This window comes from Puntigrus tetrazona, unplaced genomic scaffold (genome assembly GCF_018831695.1).
Source record: "Puntigrus tetrazona isolate hp1 unplaced genomic scaffold, ASM1883169v1 S000000002, whole genome shotgun sequence".
NCBI lineage: Eukaryota > Metazoa > Chordata > Actinopteri > Cypriniformes > Cyprinidae > Puntigrus > Puntigrus tetrazona.
The window spans coordinates 130,537-147,037 of record NW_025047682.1 but is presented as its reverse complement, the minus strand read 5'-3'; the positions used below and the strand labels follow the sequence as shown (position 1 = coordinate 147,037).

The 16,501-nt window shown below is 41.9% G+C and overlaps 1 protein-coding gene and 1 pseudogene across 1 annotated transcript; one reads left to right on the top strand and one right to left on the bottom strand.

Annotated features, from left to right (window-relative positions):
* Positions 1 to 7,946: 7,946 nt before the first annotated feature.
* On the top strand, positions 7,947 to 12,909 carry LOC122331841 (ubiquitin-like protein 3). The gene is made up of 4 exons (XM_043229377.1): positions 7,947 to 8,102; positions 9,582 to 9,668; positions 10,812 to 10,889; positions 12,045 to 12,909. The coding sequence occupies exons 1-4, from the start codon at positions 7,970 to 7,972 to the stop codon at positions 12,092 to 12,094; spliced, it is 348 nt and encodes a 115-aa protein (XP_043085312.1). The 5' UTR covers positions 7,947 to 7,969; the 3' UTR covers positions 12,095 to 12,909.
* On the bottom strand, positions 12,811 to 15,996 carry LOC122331769 (annotated as a pseudogene).
* Between the last annotated feature and the right edge of the window lie 505 nt (positions 15,997 to 16,501).

Here is a 16,501-nt window from a genome sequence, read left to right as displayed (position 1 = left end):
ACTTCCGCAACCCAGGTGTACTTCGCTCAAGAGCGCCAGGTGACATTTCTTGGGGCTGGCGTGAGTCCAGCCCGTCAAGATCTCCGGGCAATCTCCTCGCAGGCGCCTCCAGATGGTCTCTCCCAGGTCTCCCGAGTGAACTGCGCTATGTCACGAGATAGCCTATGCGCATCGGTTGGTGGGGTCGAGCAAGATGTCCATTAGTCTGGAAGGTGGCTGCTGGTGCCCTGTAGGGACCGGCGGAAGGGACCGTGCAAGGCGGCCTGGCCGGTGGAGAAAGCCGCTGGCTTCTGGCTTCCTCTGGACAGCCGAATTGCGTGCATCCTTTGGTGAGATCGGAAAGTGAGAGATAATGGGCCCTTCCAAGACGCTCCAGCAGTTCGCCTACACGTAAGATGTGGGCATCCGCGGACTCGGAGACCTGGTTGAGTCGCCGTAGCTCATTGCAGAAGGGAGGGTGTCACCGGGCTTCTTGGGAACCAGGACGAGCGGGGGTTGGGACCACTGGCATTTTGGGCTGATGGTTCAACTACCCCAACTTCAGTATTTGGTTTACCTCTCTCACCAGCTCCTTCTAACGCAGCCTCAGGGATCCGGTAGGCCGCGGCCGGACGCATGACGCCGAGGGTCCGGATCTTGCATGGAGGAGGCTTAGGTCTGCTCCGGCGTGGGACGCAGAATACATCCGGAGAACTGGACTGACTACAAATGTTGGAGTTCCGCTTTCCAGCGGGGACGAGCAAGGCGCTGGTGTTTCACGCATCGGCCTCTTGAATGGCGAAAGTGGATGTGCCAAACTTCCTAGTCCCCACCTACTTCTTTAACAAGTTAATGGTGGCACGGTTCGGTGCGCTGACGTCCTGCTTGGCTGACCCGCAGCAACCGCCGAATTTTTTCCGAGGATGGTATGGGCGACCGGCAGGTGGCCAGGAATTTCCGCATTGGTGGGGACTCAGTACCATGACCGTCACCGCCACCTGGAATTCCCGCCAGCAGGCGTTGCAGTGTCGCTGTTGTTGCTGCTGTTGGCCCGCGCCATGTGCCCTCGCATTTCAGGGCATCACCCCGCTCAATTCGGGTCCCGGTATGGCTTGACGTGTTCGCAATGACCGGCCCTCTGGGCATCCTCGCTGCTGCCGTTGTTCTGCGCTTCTTTTGCCACGCCCAGCAGGCCTCGGGCGCTGTCGGCTTCAACAGCAATTCTAATGGGGTGGAAGCCGGTGGAGGCCTCAGGTACCTCTCGCATTCCTAAGAGATTTAGGGGAGCAGATTCGGTCCCAGTCCTGCTGGTCCTCGGAGCATAACAACTTCTCAACATCTGCTTCAGTGTCTGCTTGAACCGCTTCCACAAGTCCGGGTCTGGCTGGGGGTGGTACACTGAGGTGCGCAGCTGCTGGATCCGCAGCAGCCGGCAGAGGCCTGCCATCACTCGGGACATGAACGTAAAGCCTTGGTCTGGCCTGGGTATATCTCCGGGTATCTCTATACTTGCGGACAGGTGAAGAGCTCACATGACGACGCCTTCATGTGTGTGGCTTCTGCGGAGTGGGATGGCTCGGGGGCACTGGGTGGCGAGTTCACGATCACCAGGGACGTGCTCCAGGCCGTAGGCAGACTCGGCAGCGGCCTCACTCAGGACCCATCCCGGCTGGCGCCGCAAGGGCACCTCGACATGGGCAGCGTGGATAAGTGGACTAGGGGAGTGGTCATGCGAGGCCTTCTGGCACCCGGGGCAGGCCTGGCAGAACAGTCGCATGATCTCCACGAAGCCTCGTACAGTGGAAACGGTCCCGGATCCTCTTGATAGTGTTGGCGGCCCTGGAGAGGCTGTCTCGGGGCCAGCGTGGTGGGCGGGCGAAGCTCTGCAGACGGTGCCCACTTTTCCTCGGCACCCACCAGGAGCCGCCTCTCCCGGCCACAATGGCATACAACAGAGTAGGCCGCCTTCCATAATAAATGGGGAAGAGGATGGGGGCCAATGCTGGCCGCTTTTCTCCATCCATGAAATGTACCTGGTTCCAGCACCCTTGAGCCGGCCATCCTCCCCACACAGAGGCCTCGCCGAACGAGTTCCCTCCTCCGACTACTCTGGCTGGAATACACTCAAGAATACATTAGTAGTATTCGGAGGGGGACTCCACCATCTCTTCCGCCAACCGGCTGCTAGGAGAACGGCAGGGGCGGCGGTTTCTTTTCCCTCGCCTCTTCCCTCCGGGCGTAGGGCTTTGAGGGGCTGACAGGCTGTGTCACAGGTGTGTAGCGCTCCTCAAACCCGCCAGTCCCGCCCGAGGATGATTGGTACCGCAGGCCTTTTCAGAATGAGGCCCACCTCCAGGGGCCAGCTTCCTCCTGTCGTCGGGCCACGTGATGAGATTTGGTGGAGACTTTCTGGCGTCCCCGTGGACGCAGGTCAGGTGGTAGCCGCTTCGCGCGCGTTCCGGTAAGCGCGGGGTAGGAGGCGCGGACTGGAACCAGGCTGATGGTACTGCCAGAGCCGCGAGGGCTTTCTGAACTTCCGGCCCATTCCAGGCCGAGCAGGGATTCGCAGCGCGCGAAGCCTCCCGTGGAGACTGCAGCCTGCCAGCCACGCCTCCAGAGGAGCAAGCCTTCGCTGGGTATCGGGCTCACGCCTCACGGCCGGACCGCCGCCTTCCATCGGCCGCCAGCGCTCCGGCGCGCGCCGCCCTGGGACACCTCCCGGAAAAGATGGCGCCTGGCTCCCGGCCTCTCTCGAGCCGCTTGTGCGTAAGCTTCCGCCAGCTCGAACGCCAAATTCAACCTTAAGGACGCTCTTGGGGTTTCTCATACCGCACCGCCTGCGATAATCTGTGGAGAGTTCGTGAGGAGCCGTGGTTCATCACCACCCTTTCCACAATGATGGCGGGGTTGGTGTCCCATCCAGGAGCAAGTGTTGCGCTTAGCGCAGTGCTCCGGGCGGCCTGGTCCTTGCCGGGCCATAGACTGGTAAGACCACTCTTGGGAAGCTGGCTTGGGCTGCGCAGACCGGTGAGGAATCCCACTTGCTCGGGAAGATTTCCCTCTTAGGTCATCAGATACATTCGCCAGGTCGGCCGGGCATGCTGGGGCCATAGGCGCGCTGGGTTTCTCTCCTGATGCGAAGCGGGCCAACGCCACATGGCCTTCCACTCTCCGGTCCCATCTCTGCGGTTGGCGACGCCCCGGAACATCCTCGCCAGATATTTCAGGGCTATCGCTGGCGGCCATTTTGGGTAGCAGCTGTGGTGGGCTTGCATCCGGGGATCAGGCACGCACGGGCGCGTGGTTGAGTGGCGGCGCCGGAGAGCAGCGGTAGCTCCGCTGCCTGGTCTCTGCTTCTGGCGGAAGCCAAATGCTCGACGATCTGCTGTTGGCGAATGGAACCTTCTGAGAGGCGCGGAGGAATTCTCCATTTTCGCCGGGAAGCGAGTTGCTGCCTGGGGGAAAAACAAAGAGAGAAGTTGAGATAGGGGAACTCTTAATAGAGGCGGTGCGAGAACGCTTCTCCTTTTTCTCTCTGTTTATTTCTTCCGCTCTTCTCATGCTTTAAAAACTGCTCAGATTCTCCACTCACTTGTGGCGAGGCAGAGGAAGCACAAGAGAAACAGGTGCAGGAAAACTCTCCGAGGGTGGTATTTATTGTATAATACACAGAAGGCAGGAGCGGTGAGTCTCGTACAGGAGTGCGCGTGAGTCCGGGGTGGTGTGTAGCGGTGAATCTGTGAGTGCAGCGCCGTGAGTCGTCCCTGCAGCTTCTCAGCTTAGTAAATGTGGAGGGAGTCTCATCGTGCAGGTAGTGCAGGGGAAGTAGCCTTGGGCAGGTCTGGCCACAAGTAGGAAGCTTCTGGGAGAGACAAAGTGGAGAGACACAGGTTGGGCTTGCGCTCGGAGTCTCGTGGCTCACTGAAGCCGGCTGCTGGTCAAGCGATTCCGGCCCGCGCCTGATGAGAGCTCCAGGTGTGGCGATCCGCGCTGCTGAGTGGCTGGTGCAGGTGTTCCGCATTTGTTCCTAGGCAACGCTGATCGATCCTCGACGCAGCCATCACAATATATATATATAGAGAGAGAGAGAGAGAGAGAGAGAGAGTCTATTTATTGTTATTAAAGTGAAATTAGCCTATTAAAATGTTATTTCATGCACTTTAAATGCTTGAGGTCTTTTTTTAAATCTGTGTTTTTCTATATTTTATTTAAAGTGATTTTCTGTAAATTGCAGTAATAAGTTGCCACCAATTTATACATATTTATTTTAATTCCTGCACACAATTTTATTTTATATATAGAGAGAGTATATGATAAGTGCTAGTTTGTTTGTATTTCTTTCATTTAATTGTTTAAAATTCATATTATATGAATATTGTATTATATAAAGTCATGATTTTTTCATTGTCAGTGCCTTAAACACTAAAAAAATTATGCAAGTATGATTATGATATTTTTAGTCACATTTCTACATGGCAGAGCCTTTGTTGTGCTTTATGTGTTTCCGTGAATCCAGTCTTCACATAAGCAAATCTTTCCATAACACTGGAGATCCCATCGCTCACGAGTTGTCTGTGTCCTTAGGAAAGCGCTTGTGTGTACAGGAGAGCACTGGGGGTGATTACATCAAACGGCCCCCCTGAAGGGTTGGTTGTGGGGATCCGGGATTCCTTGGCTGGGATTGGTGAAAAAAAAATGTTTTGTAGGGATGCAGTAGCAAAGATGGTGTAATAATGTTTGGCACAGCAACTGCAGAAAGGGAAGCACCTGCCACTGGGTATAACCAGCGCCAACGTCACCCTCGCCTATGAAATCATTCCCCAGCGGATGTTTTGTGCTGAGGTTGTTGTTGTCGAAGTTCCTCTGAGGCATCTCTGCATACCGTATTACGTCACAGTGAGATTTCGTCTGCTCACCGAGGAGATGGAATGTTTCCTCAGCATAACACATATTTCTGCTGTTAGAGCTTTTCCTCCTCTTATGTGCGCTGTCTGGAAATATCGTATAAATCAGCGTCTGCTAGGCATTCACCGGGTGAAGATGATATGCCGTTGTTACACAAAGATGGAGTGACATAATGAAAGATGAGCTGTGGGGAGAGAGGAAGAGACAGATGAAGAAAGGCTCTGCCTGCAGGTGATTCAGGTCAGCGCTCTCACAGAGGAGCACTGCCACGGTTACCATCTCTATGGAAACTAGGAGGTGTTCTGCCATGCGTTAGAACTGCCATCCTGATGTTTTTGATGAACCGCTAGCTGCTGATTGCCAGCTCGTTCAAGGAGTCTGTGCAAGAGAATGACACACAGGCATTTGAGTAAACCTAACCGTAACCATGGATAGGGAGATATGAAAAGACAATCCAATTTATTTTAACATGCAATGTATTTTAACAAAAAAAAGAAAAGAAAAAAAACTGGAAAAAATAATTCAGGGTTGTATTGGATCGTGTCCAGAGAATTGGCTTGGCAGTGTCATCTGAAAAGTACAGCTGGTTCAGAGCTTATGTTTTTAATTAATAAATATGCAAAGTCAGACATTTTTTTTGTCACAATGCTCACAACAGTTTTGAAATGCAAAGGTTTTCATTTAGTTATCTCTAATTTAATTAGCTATTAGTATTATATAATAGAATTGAAATAATTAGCATATATAGGGCCATATGAAATCGGTTTTATTTTTTCCCAAATTCAGTTTTGTTTCAAATTCCTTTTTTTCTGGATTCTGGATTTTTTTTATTTTTATTTATCTTGAGTTTGTTTTAAAGGTCGAATAAAATTGCATTATTGCCAAATTAATTGAAATCATGAAACTTACAATATTAAATAGCTGTTTATTAAAGGTTTTCTATAAAAGTATATGTTATATTTATGCTAAATAAATTCTGGCAAATAATTTGTCTAGTATATACCTTTTAAAATAATGTTTTGATAATGATTGTATAATTAATACTAGTATTATCATTATATTAAGTAATATTTCTCATTGTATCCATCCAAAATTTGTCAATTTCTGTAACATTCCATGTTATTCAGTAAATGACTGGATTCTGCAATTCTGTCTGCATTTTCTTCATCATGCGCCTACAAATATATTGCAAATTTGCTGCAATTAATCAACCACTTATTTAATATAGTATGTCTGTGAAATATGTTAATAATATTTAAAACGTTTCAGCAGTTGATGAATTAACAAATTTTGGTCTGTTAATCAATGCCAATAATGTGAAAGGCTGCATATACAAATGATAAAATTAATTATAATGTGAAATATCATGGAATTTAATATAACTGTCAATATATAATAATGTATTGCAACATATTCCAGTCTTATAATATCATAGTCCTAATAAAAACGATTAATTTCTTTATAAGCAATCTTACAGGCCCAAACTAATTTGAGGAAATAGTTTTTCTGTTACACTTTGCATTCGTTGTCCGTTTTCTGAATATATTATTTTCGGAGTATATAAAAGAGCCCGTGTCTGTTCAAACTCTGGAAAAGGAGGAATTGGCAAAATGTGCTCAGAAATACTGTGATAAGTAGATTTTCTCTGGTATTTCCTTCCTGTGCGGCGGCTTTCATAAAATAGCCACATACTAATCCGAGCCTAAATTAGATTTGCATGTGTATGTCTGCGTGTTCATCCAACCGTTATTTGGGCAAGTGCATGCTTGTGTGCGGCTGTTTGTTGACTGATACTCTGTGCTTAGATGGAGTCTTAAGATTGTGTGTGTGTTGTGATCTCTGGATGAGGGGTTTGAGCGAGCAGGCTTGCTTCTGGCTCTAATCTGATTCTATAAAGTGCTTAGGAGGATCTTTGTTTCCATCTGGCGGTTTTCACTCTGTTACATCACTGCAGCTGGCAGTGTGTGCGTGCGTATAGAGGGAGGAGCTTAATGCTGGATCCTCTGATGTCAGAGACTCTAGTAACACACGTGCATTGGACATGCATTGCCGCGGGCCCTGTCTCTCAGCTTGAGTCCTCCTACCCTTTTGATTTTAAATGGGCAACACTGCGATGTGAATGAATATGATAATGGACGTTTTTGCAATTTATATCGCTTGTACTTGTACAAACGGCGTAATGTTGCTGATCGAATGACGCCGAAGGAAGGACACTGCAAGGACATGAAAAATGTATGAAAGCATTTTTCGAGGGTCGAGATGAATTTGGCTCAGCTATGCTTAGAGTGATTCCATCACTACCATCAAAACTTTTTATTTTAGACTAACTTACACCATGTTAATTAAGTTTATTTTTTACCAACATACTTCTGTGTTGCAGAAATGTATATATCCATACAATATAGATATATATTTTTAATTATAAACAGGATCATGTTAATGTTATATAACATTATTTATTTATTTTAGAAAAATAGCAACTTGTTTTTAATAACAAATCGTTCTCCTTTAAAATAACTGCTGGAAGGTCACGTTATTAAAAATAGTTTCCTTATGTAATTGTATTATGGGTGCAAATTTGATTTGAAACTTGACTCATGATTATTATTGGTATGTAAAAAAATCACAATAGTATTACTTTTGTCAAATCTGTGCTGTTAAATAGGATTTTTTTTTCAACATGATTTTACATTATGTTTGTTTTATTATTTTAGGCTATTTTTATTTTTATTTAATTCTCAATGTAAGCTACGGTTTTCTTGCATTTATTTTGATTACTGGAATTCATTTAAACACAATAAGTTGTTAAATCTACATTCTTAACGGTGGTTAAGACTTCATCATGAAGATTGCAAAGCTGTATCAAATTCTGTAAAAAAGCCCAGATCTTTCTCTTATATGTCTGCACAGCTTTCCAGTAGTATAACAGCAATTTCACATTGTTTTAACAAATTATTATTCAATTCAGGCTCTATTTTGGTCTGAATCTCGCAAATATGTCTCACTAAAGTTTAAAACAGGCTGCGAGTGTTGTCTCGTGTCGATGTTGAGAGGAAGTGTGGGGTGGATTCTGACCGAGCTTCTAATGGCTCTATTGTTTGTGTTTCAGATCAACCTGAGGCTCATCTTGGTGAGTGGAAAAACAAAAGAGTTCCTGTTCTCGCCAAACGACTCAGCGGCCGACATCGCCAAGCACGTGTATGACAACTGGCCAATGGGTGCGTGATGATTCACACCTAACACATTTTTTGAATGCGTCCCATCAATAGACTGAAACCATTGGCTCGTGTGGAGGATTTTCAGGCTATTGTTTCCTAGCATTGAGTAGATTCCTCTTTACAACCTTTTTCTGTGTTCAGATAATCTGCGCTGCAGACAAATCTGAGTCTGACCGAGTGGTAATCCTGCGCAGAGCTAGATTCACTCACTGTACGCTGACCTAAAGTCAATGACAGTACTGAAGGGTAAAAACAGAGCGCCTGAGTTTGTCTGTTTATACATCTGTCTGGTCGTCTCTCCGCATGAGACTGAGGTCTGTGAAATGCGGTTCAAATATTCCACAAATACAGTTCTAGCTGAATCTGTAGGTTATTGTACATTTTAAGGGAAGAGCAGATAATGTACAGACTCCTCTTTCATCTGTTTCTGCACTGTGCTTTGGCAGCCCATCTGAAACGGCAAGTGCTTTTAGGTATGCAGCCACAAGCTCAAGTTTAGCATTTTTCCATTTAATTGACCTCTCAAACATACCACGGTGCAGTGATGGTAATACCTTGTTGTTTTGAGATATATATATATATATTATACACTACAAAGTGCTGATTTTTCAGATTTTATAGATTAATTAAAATTTTATTTTTTTAAAATCGTGATATAAAAAAAGAGATATTATTATTTATTATTAGGTTATTATTTAAAAAATGATTAGAATGGCTTTTTTTGCATCATTAATGAATAAATGTTTTCTTTTTCTTTCTTTCTTTCTTTCTTTCTTTCTTTCTTTCTTTCATTTGAAATCTGTTTTGATGTCATTTCAGGATTTGGACACAAGCAAAACAAATTACTTTTTTTTTTGGTTTTTTTTTATTGCTGTCTTTTGTCCTTATTTGTCCTCTGAAGAAATTCAGGTTTATTTAAGTAGAATTTTTAATTTGATTTAAATTTCTTGCTTTGAATAGCTCTTATGAAAGTCATCAGAGTTGAATTATGTCAAAGAAAATATAGATGAAAAAGAAAGGCCTTCTTTGTTGTACAGTTCGTCAACTCCATCGGGGTGGTCCGGGATTGAATCAGAGTTTTATTCATACCAGACGAGCACAGTGGAGCTTGACCTCATGAGGACACAGAATGACCTTCACTTGAGTCTTGTGACTGATTGAGTCAAGAGCGAGAAAGAGATGGGGTGGAGTCTTATGAATAAATGAATGAAGAGAGAAAAGAGTGAAAAACATGGGAAGCAGTAACATGGAAAAGTGCAGACTGGTGGAAAAGTATGTTTCTAGGGACAGTTCACCCCAAAAGAAAAATATTTCCTCACCCTCATGTCATTTCTAACTCGAATGACTATCTTCTGTTTTTTTAGGTCTCTTTATTACAATTTTTATGGAATTGTTTCTTTGTGTTTTTCATTTTGTGATGACAATGTTATCACAAAATGTGTAAACATACATTTTTCTATTTTATTCTGTCTTTATCAGACTGGGAAGAGGAACAAGTGAGCAGTCCGAACATCCTGCGCCTCATCTATCAGGGCCGATTCCTACACGGCAATGTGACGCTAGGAGGTGAGCCGCCTTCCCACACTCCTTATTACCATTGTTCAAATCACACCGCACATGCTTCGCTTCTTTTCATTTTTCACTAAATCATTCCTCTCAGTCCAGGATCATGGTCTGAGATAGAACGTTGCTTAGCTTTTTTTCCTGCCAGGTAAATCAGCCGTGTCCCAGTGGACTCATAACGGCACAGATATTTATTTAGGCTTTGTCTTAGTTTATTTCGGGCCAGGGTGCAGTGCGGTTCAGTTCTATCATTGTTCAGCTGATTATAAGGACACCCAAAAATTCAGCTCCCAGTCCCAGTACACCTAAAAGTTGTGAATAGACTTGACTGACTGAAAATATATTCCCAGAATGTGTCAGCAAGCAGTCTATGAATGTAGGAAAGCACTGGCCGGCAGACCTGTCATCAGGGACAGAAAACAGGGAGGAGAGGAAATTCTTTGGGCGTGAACAGGAAGCACTTTTTTATTTGTTTTGCCATCCCTCAAGCAACAATTAAAGATAGAGTGGGTTTGTGAACGAACGCGTGTATAAGAAAGTATACGAGTATCTATCTATCTATCTGTCTATCTATCTATCTATCTATCTATCTATCTATCTATCTATCTATCTATCTATCTATCTATCTATCTATCTATCTATCTATCTATCTATCTATCTATCTATCTGTCTGTCTTATTACACAAATAAATCCTTGTTAAGTCCTAGATTCTCTATGAATTTGACAGAGCCTTTTATATGTGATCTTTGAAAAACATGACTATTTAGTGTGGGCTAAATTTTTCCCATGGCTCAATAACTGTGAGCGAGTGAAACCTCACAACCAGCTCCAATTCCTGAACTGTTCGCCTGATGACATGATGGAACCCAGGCAGGTTTTGCCAAAAAAGTGTCACTTTGATAATGCACGCTGACACCTACTTGATCTTCAGAGCACCAAGGCATGAAGACCGAGTGCGTCTGTGGGGCAGAAGGCGGCAGAAGTCGGTGACGGCTCTCAAAAAGACACAGGCCTAATGTTTAAATGTTATTCTGGTCCTCTGTCCTATGATTTCATCCCTTTGAAAGTGACTTTGGTGTCATAGATGTACAGCTGCATTAGTCTCTCAATTCGGTCCAATGCTCTTTTTTTCTTATGTCTTGCAGCTTTAAAACTGCCTCTCGGAAAAACCACAGTGATGCATTTAGTTGCCAGAGAGACGCTGCCCGAGCCAAATTCCCAAGGTAACCATTCTGCCCTCTCTCTTTTCTGTACACTCCTCTTTCACTGTTTCACACGCTCCCTGTCTGACTGCAGCCTTCACTTTGTTCAAAAATGTTCAGTTTATATGTGGATCATTCTCACCCTCCAGCAATATTTCAGCTTTCAGAATTTTTAAAGTAGCATTTGACCAAAATATAAATTTCTTGGGGCGAAAAGATATATTTAATACTTGCTAAACTATAAAAGGTTATAAGGTTGCAACATTTTTATACTAATGCTAAACTGAACATTTTCATGAAAATTTATTTTTGGTTTCATGTATAGTATGTATAATGTCTATTTTTAGTTTTTAATTTTGGATATGAAGGACAGAATAGTTACTAGGTAGTTACTAGAATAATCGTTAATAGGTAATCGTTTCTAATAATTTTTGGTTAATTCTGTTAAAAATTCCTATTATATATATATATATATATATATATATATATATATATATATATATATATATATTTAAGTTTGATTTTATTTAAGTATTATCTATGTATAAACTTAAAATAATAATATTTCAGTGTGCAAAAAAATTTAATTAAATTATAATTACAATACAGTCTGGGAGCTTTACATATATATATATATATATATATATATATATATATATATATATATATATATATATATATATAAATCATATTTTTTATCAAGCTTTGTGTATAAGATAATATTCTGAGTTCTGTTTGAGTTTCTATTTCAAATAAAAATGTTTTTATATCATTATTTATGTATGCTGAAGCACTTTGCGCTTTGACAGAATCATTGCTAGGACTTGCTCTCTTATCAGTACCAAGACCATGGCTCTGTGAGCTTCTATGCTGCCTTTTAAGTCACTGAAATAGGCCATCATATGTGTTTTACATACTTCTTCTGTGTCAGTTCTGTAGCAAGCATAAAATTACAGTACATAATTGTTTTCTAAAAGAGCCCTTTACAATGCTGTTTTATATCTAATGAGATTTGCTTAAATGCATACAGAATGAAATATGCACCTTAGAAAGAAACATAATTATGTTGCCTACCTCTTTAAGAGCACAATTTCTGTGATGCCTTAAAATGGTTTTGGAACAGAACCACTGTTTGTTTTTGTGCAATAGTATTAAAGTCTTGTGTGTTTGCTACAGGTCAGAGGAACCGGAAAAGACTGGAGAGCAACTGTTGTGTGATCCTGTAAATACATCCCATCATCCCTCAGAACGAGTGTGTCCTGTCACCCTTCGTCCATGCTGCTTAAACACAATTAATCACACCCGACTCCCACGAGCACCTGACCAGAACAAGAGCTTCACTTCTCCTGGAAAGGAAAAAAAAAAATCACCCGAGAAGATTTCGGCTTCGCACAGTCCGTATTTAAGCCAAAAGATGTCAAAAAATCAGATAATAGAATGCATCCCTCCTTCACACACACACACACACACACACACATTTCCGCCCTTTCTAACACCTTTCACGCGCATTTATGAACTCATTCAAACACACACTCACACACACACACTCCTCCCCCTCTGCCAGTTTGCACACGGAGGAGGCCCTCGTTTCTCTGTTTTTTATTGCACATAGTAACATGAATGATTCAGTGAGGAAAAAGAGACTCGTTCGCCTCAGCCGAGGCCCTTGATTCTTCCTCTCAGGAGGGAGATGTGTGAAGGGGAAAATTAATTTACACAGGGTCTGACGAACTTTTCACATTCATCGATGCGATGGCTCGGATCCGGTGCGGAGGTGAAAAGGCATCTGAAATAAGAGCACACGCTTCCCCGGTGGGATTAATCTCCGCTACAGTCGCCCTCCCGGACCGTTTCCTGTCAAATGCTAATCGCCACACGCAGTCTGATTTCAGCGCAGGAGAACAAGTATTGATGTGCCTGATGAACGTTTTAGAAATGTTTCTTATACGTTTCCATGGGTTTTAAACGTCCCGGTGAGGTCCTGGAGCTCCAGCGTCCTGCTCTGTCGAGTTCCCGTACGCCGGAAGTGTTTCAAACACAGTCGGACTTTGCAGGAGGTAGATTTCCAGAAGTTGGTGGGATTGACTAAAATGGAAAGTCTAAAATACACGTAAACGAGTAACAGTAACATTTGCGACTGTGTGTTTTGACAGTCAACCAGTGTTGCGTTTGCCCTCTTTAGATAGATCTGAGCTGCTCTCTTTCAGGAAGGGTGATAAGATTTATCCCTTTATTTTCAAAGTGTAGTGGTGTAAATTAATGCTTGCGTTTGGAGCCAGAAGATATCTGTGGAATGAAGTTTGGTTCAGTTTCTATTTCCCCTTCCTTGTTAGATCTAAAATTTGTTTGCACAACACAGGAAACATGAGCTGTTTCGTTTCTAAATCTGTGTAATTTTTTTTTTTCCTCCTTCCTTTTTAATATTTTTTCCAAATGGGAATTGTATTCGAAGGTTACATATGTGTAGAGTATATTTAATATGAATCTTATAGAGAACATAACTATAGATTGTTGATATATATTGGTGTCTAGTGTATGATAGTCTAAAAACAGTTAGCACATTAGCATTTGGAGCAGTGAGACGCTGACAATTTCATGTACTTTAACAGCAGCAAATCCTCTAATGGCTGAAGAAATTATTGTTTTCTCTCTCTCTCTCTGTCTGTCTCTTCTTTTTTAATCAAATGTTCATAATTTGATGTTTTATTTTTGACTTCCTTTTATGTGGTCTTTGCTTTCTGCTTTTAACACCGCACTAGGTCTGAAAAATATTGGTCCTTATCAGGTTCAAATCTGTACAGAGCTGAAGTTTTTAAAAAGATAATTGTAAATAAACTAATGCTTCTCATTCTCTAAACTACAAATGGAAATACATCTATAAACTGAATAAAGAATCCAGAGTATTGAAGTGAAATGGTTATTGCTTGATATGTTGTCCTTCAGATTGTTTATAATGACTTTAAAAGGGCTACATTTGTAAGGTGTTGACTTTAGAACTATTCTATATTTATATATTTTTATTTTATATTTATATTCTATTTAGGACACTTGACCAAAAAGGTACTAGTCATCAGTGTTCTTTCCAATGAGGCCTTTGCAAAAACGTTCATGAACGTCACATACTTCTGTGATCTTCCTGCGCCACCTTGTGGGTAAAATTATAATTACACTCATCTCCTATTTACGCAAATCACATAGTGTTTAAGTGTTTCATGGAATAGTCATTAGTATTTGTTATTGTTAATATTGATTAAATCAAGTAATATTAATTATTTATTATTGTGTCAATTTTTGTACATAAATTAAGATGAGAAAAAAATTAATATACTTAAATGAAAATAGAGCTAAAATCAGGTAAAAGCAGGAAACACGTAGTAACGACTACACAGCATGGCCTTCGACACGGTAAGTTTTTGTTTCTTCTCAGCAGAACTCTGGCACACCAGTTAACGTTAACTTACGTGTTCATTAAGTGGTCATTGTGCGAAATTTACCAGTTTGATAAGATTTTGATCATTCTGATTACTTTCGGCGAAAAAAGCCACCACGTGTGTTAGAAACACCGATGGTAAGCAACTAAACACCGGTAAGCAACTAAATAAACATAATAACAGCAGCCTGTTCACGAATTATTTTTTAATTTTAGAACTATTTCATCTAGTGTTTAATTATTGAGGTCATAAACTTCACAAATAACAAGTATTTAAAAATAGTTTTACTGTACATGCAGTATAACCAAACAACAGGACATGCAAACTTTCCATATAGCCATATTTCATTCCTCTTTTTTTGTTTGTTTTATATTTATTGTCTATTTGTCTTTTCAATGACTAATAAATGGCCTTCCCGATTTTTCTAATACATATTATTATTATTATTATTATTATTATTATTATTATGCACACGCGAATGACTATAATATTAACAAATATTGTAAATGCATGACAGCAGCACATAACTGCATAAAAATAACATGTCATTTGCATGGAATAAGGTGCATAAGAGCGTCTAACAGGCGAGTCATCTCATTTAGAAATAGTTAATGACCTGTTGACAATCCTGTTTTTGTGGACACACCATTTGATAAAGAACTGTCTGATTTCTTTGATCCTGATGCAGTAGATGAAGGGGTTCACTATAGGTGGAAGCAGACTGTAGAACATGACCAGTCCGATCCTCTGACTGCTGTTCATCTGAGAGTTTGGGAGGTTAGAAGTGGTGTAAACCACAAAACGGGGCACATAATAGATGGTAATGATAGTCAGCTGAGTGGCACAGGTAGAAAAGGCTTTAATTCGGCCCTGTGCATTTGCTAATCGAAGCACAGACACCAGGATACTTAAATAGGAAAATATAATAAAAGACAATGGCACAAGAAGCACAAACATTGCTACAGCATATCCAATGAGACTTGCGCTGGTAGCATCAGCACAGGCCAGCTGGTTCATAGATAGAGAATCACAGAAACAATTAAGGATCATGTTTGGCCCACAGAACGGTAGCTTCACTGTCTGCATTAAACTAATGGTCGGAGCAATCATCGCAGTAACCCAGGAAAACCCTATCAGAAGCCTCATAGTGCGATTAGTCATTAAAACAGGGTATCTTAGCGGGTAACAGATCGCCAAGTACCGATCTAGTGCCATGATCATCATAATAAGAGAGTTCAAGGTACCAAAATAGTGAATGAGCTGCCTCTGAAACAGACAAACGTAGAAAGCCAATATATCCGTCATTAAACCAATAGCTTAGAAATAACTTTTGGCAGAGCGACTGTACAGAAACCAATATCAGACAAGGACAAACACAGAATGATAATATACATGGGCTTATGGAGGCTGCGTTCAATCACAAACAGGACCACAACGAGAGAGTTTCCGCTGATCACAGCGATGTAGATGATGAATAAAAGAGCTCCTATCAGGCTGTAGTGTTTGGGCTGGAGTCCAGGGAAACCCACGATGAAGAACTCAGTTACAACAGAAGCCGCTTTCTGTTCGCCTGCAACATACTAACACATACAGGAAATAACTACTTGCGAAAGAAGTAATGCTGTATGTTACACTGAAAGTTACTCACCCTTGAAAAATTTCTTTGACTGATTTGGTTTGCCCAAAAATATGCACATATTTACTTGAAGCGAAAATTAGATTAAACATGCAGTGTATATATCATAACATAATTAAACATCTTAAATGATAAGATATTACTAATAAGAATACATAATACTAAACAGTACTTAAGTAAATCCCCTATTAACCATTAAATAGTGTTTTAAATTATGCAAAATTATGCTATTGCAAAAAATCTGCTATTGGCTTGTATTTTGGAAAAATTACCTTATTATTCCTCTGTTAAGTTATGTGACATCCGCTAAAATAGTATTGTCTCAATGTGCCACGTCTCTCAGCTCTGATGTCAGTATTCTGCTTAAGGTTTCATTATTTTATAGCTGTAGAAGCAGTATTAAAGCCTATAGGGTCTAACACATCACAGAAGATCCTGAACCATGTGGTGCTGTGAAACTGGGCTGACCTTTGGGGTTTGGGACATGTTTAGCCAGAAGATAACTATAGCATGGAGTTTGGCTCTTTTAGCTTAGCTATTGCATGTATTTGTACAACACAGATACA

Coding starts and splice junctions, on each gene's coding strand:
- LOC122331841 (XM_043229377.1), top strand. CDS start 7,970: ATGGCTCTATTGTTTGTGTTTCAGATCAACCTGAGGCTCATCTTGGTG. Junction 8,103..9,581: donor GTATGACAACTGGCCAATGG/GTGCGTGATGAT, acceptor TGTCTTTATCAG/ACTGGGAAGAGGAACAAGTG. Junction 9,669..10,811: donor CGGCAATGTGACGCTAGGAG/GTGAGCCGCCTT, acceptor TATGTCTTGCAG/CTTTAAAACTGCCTCTCGGA.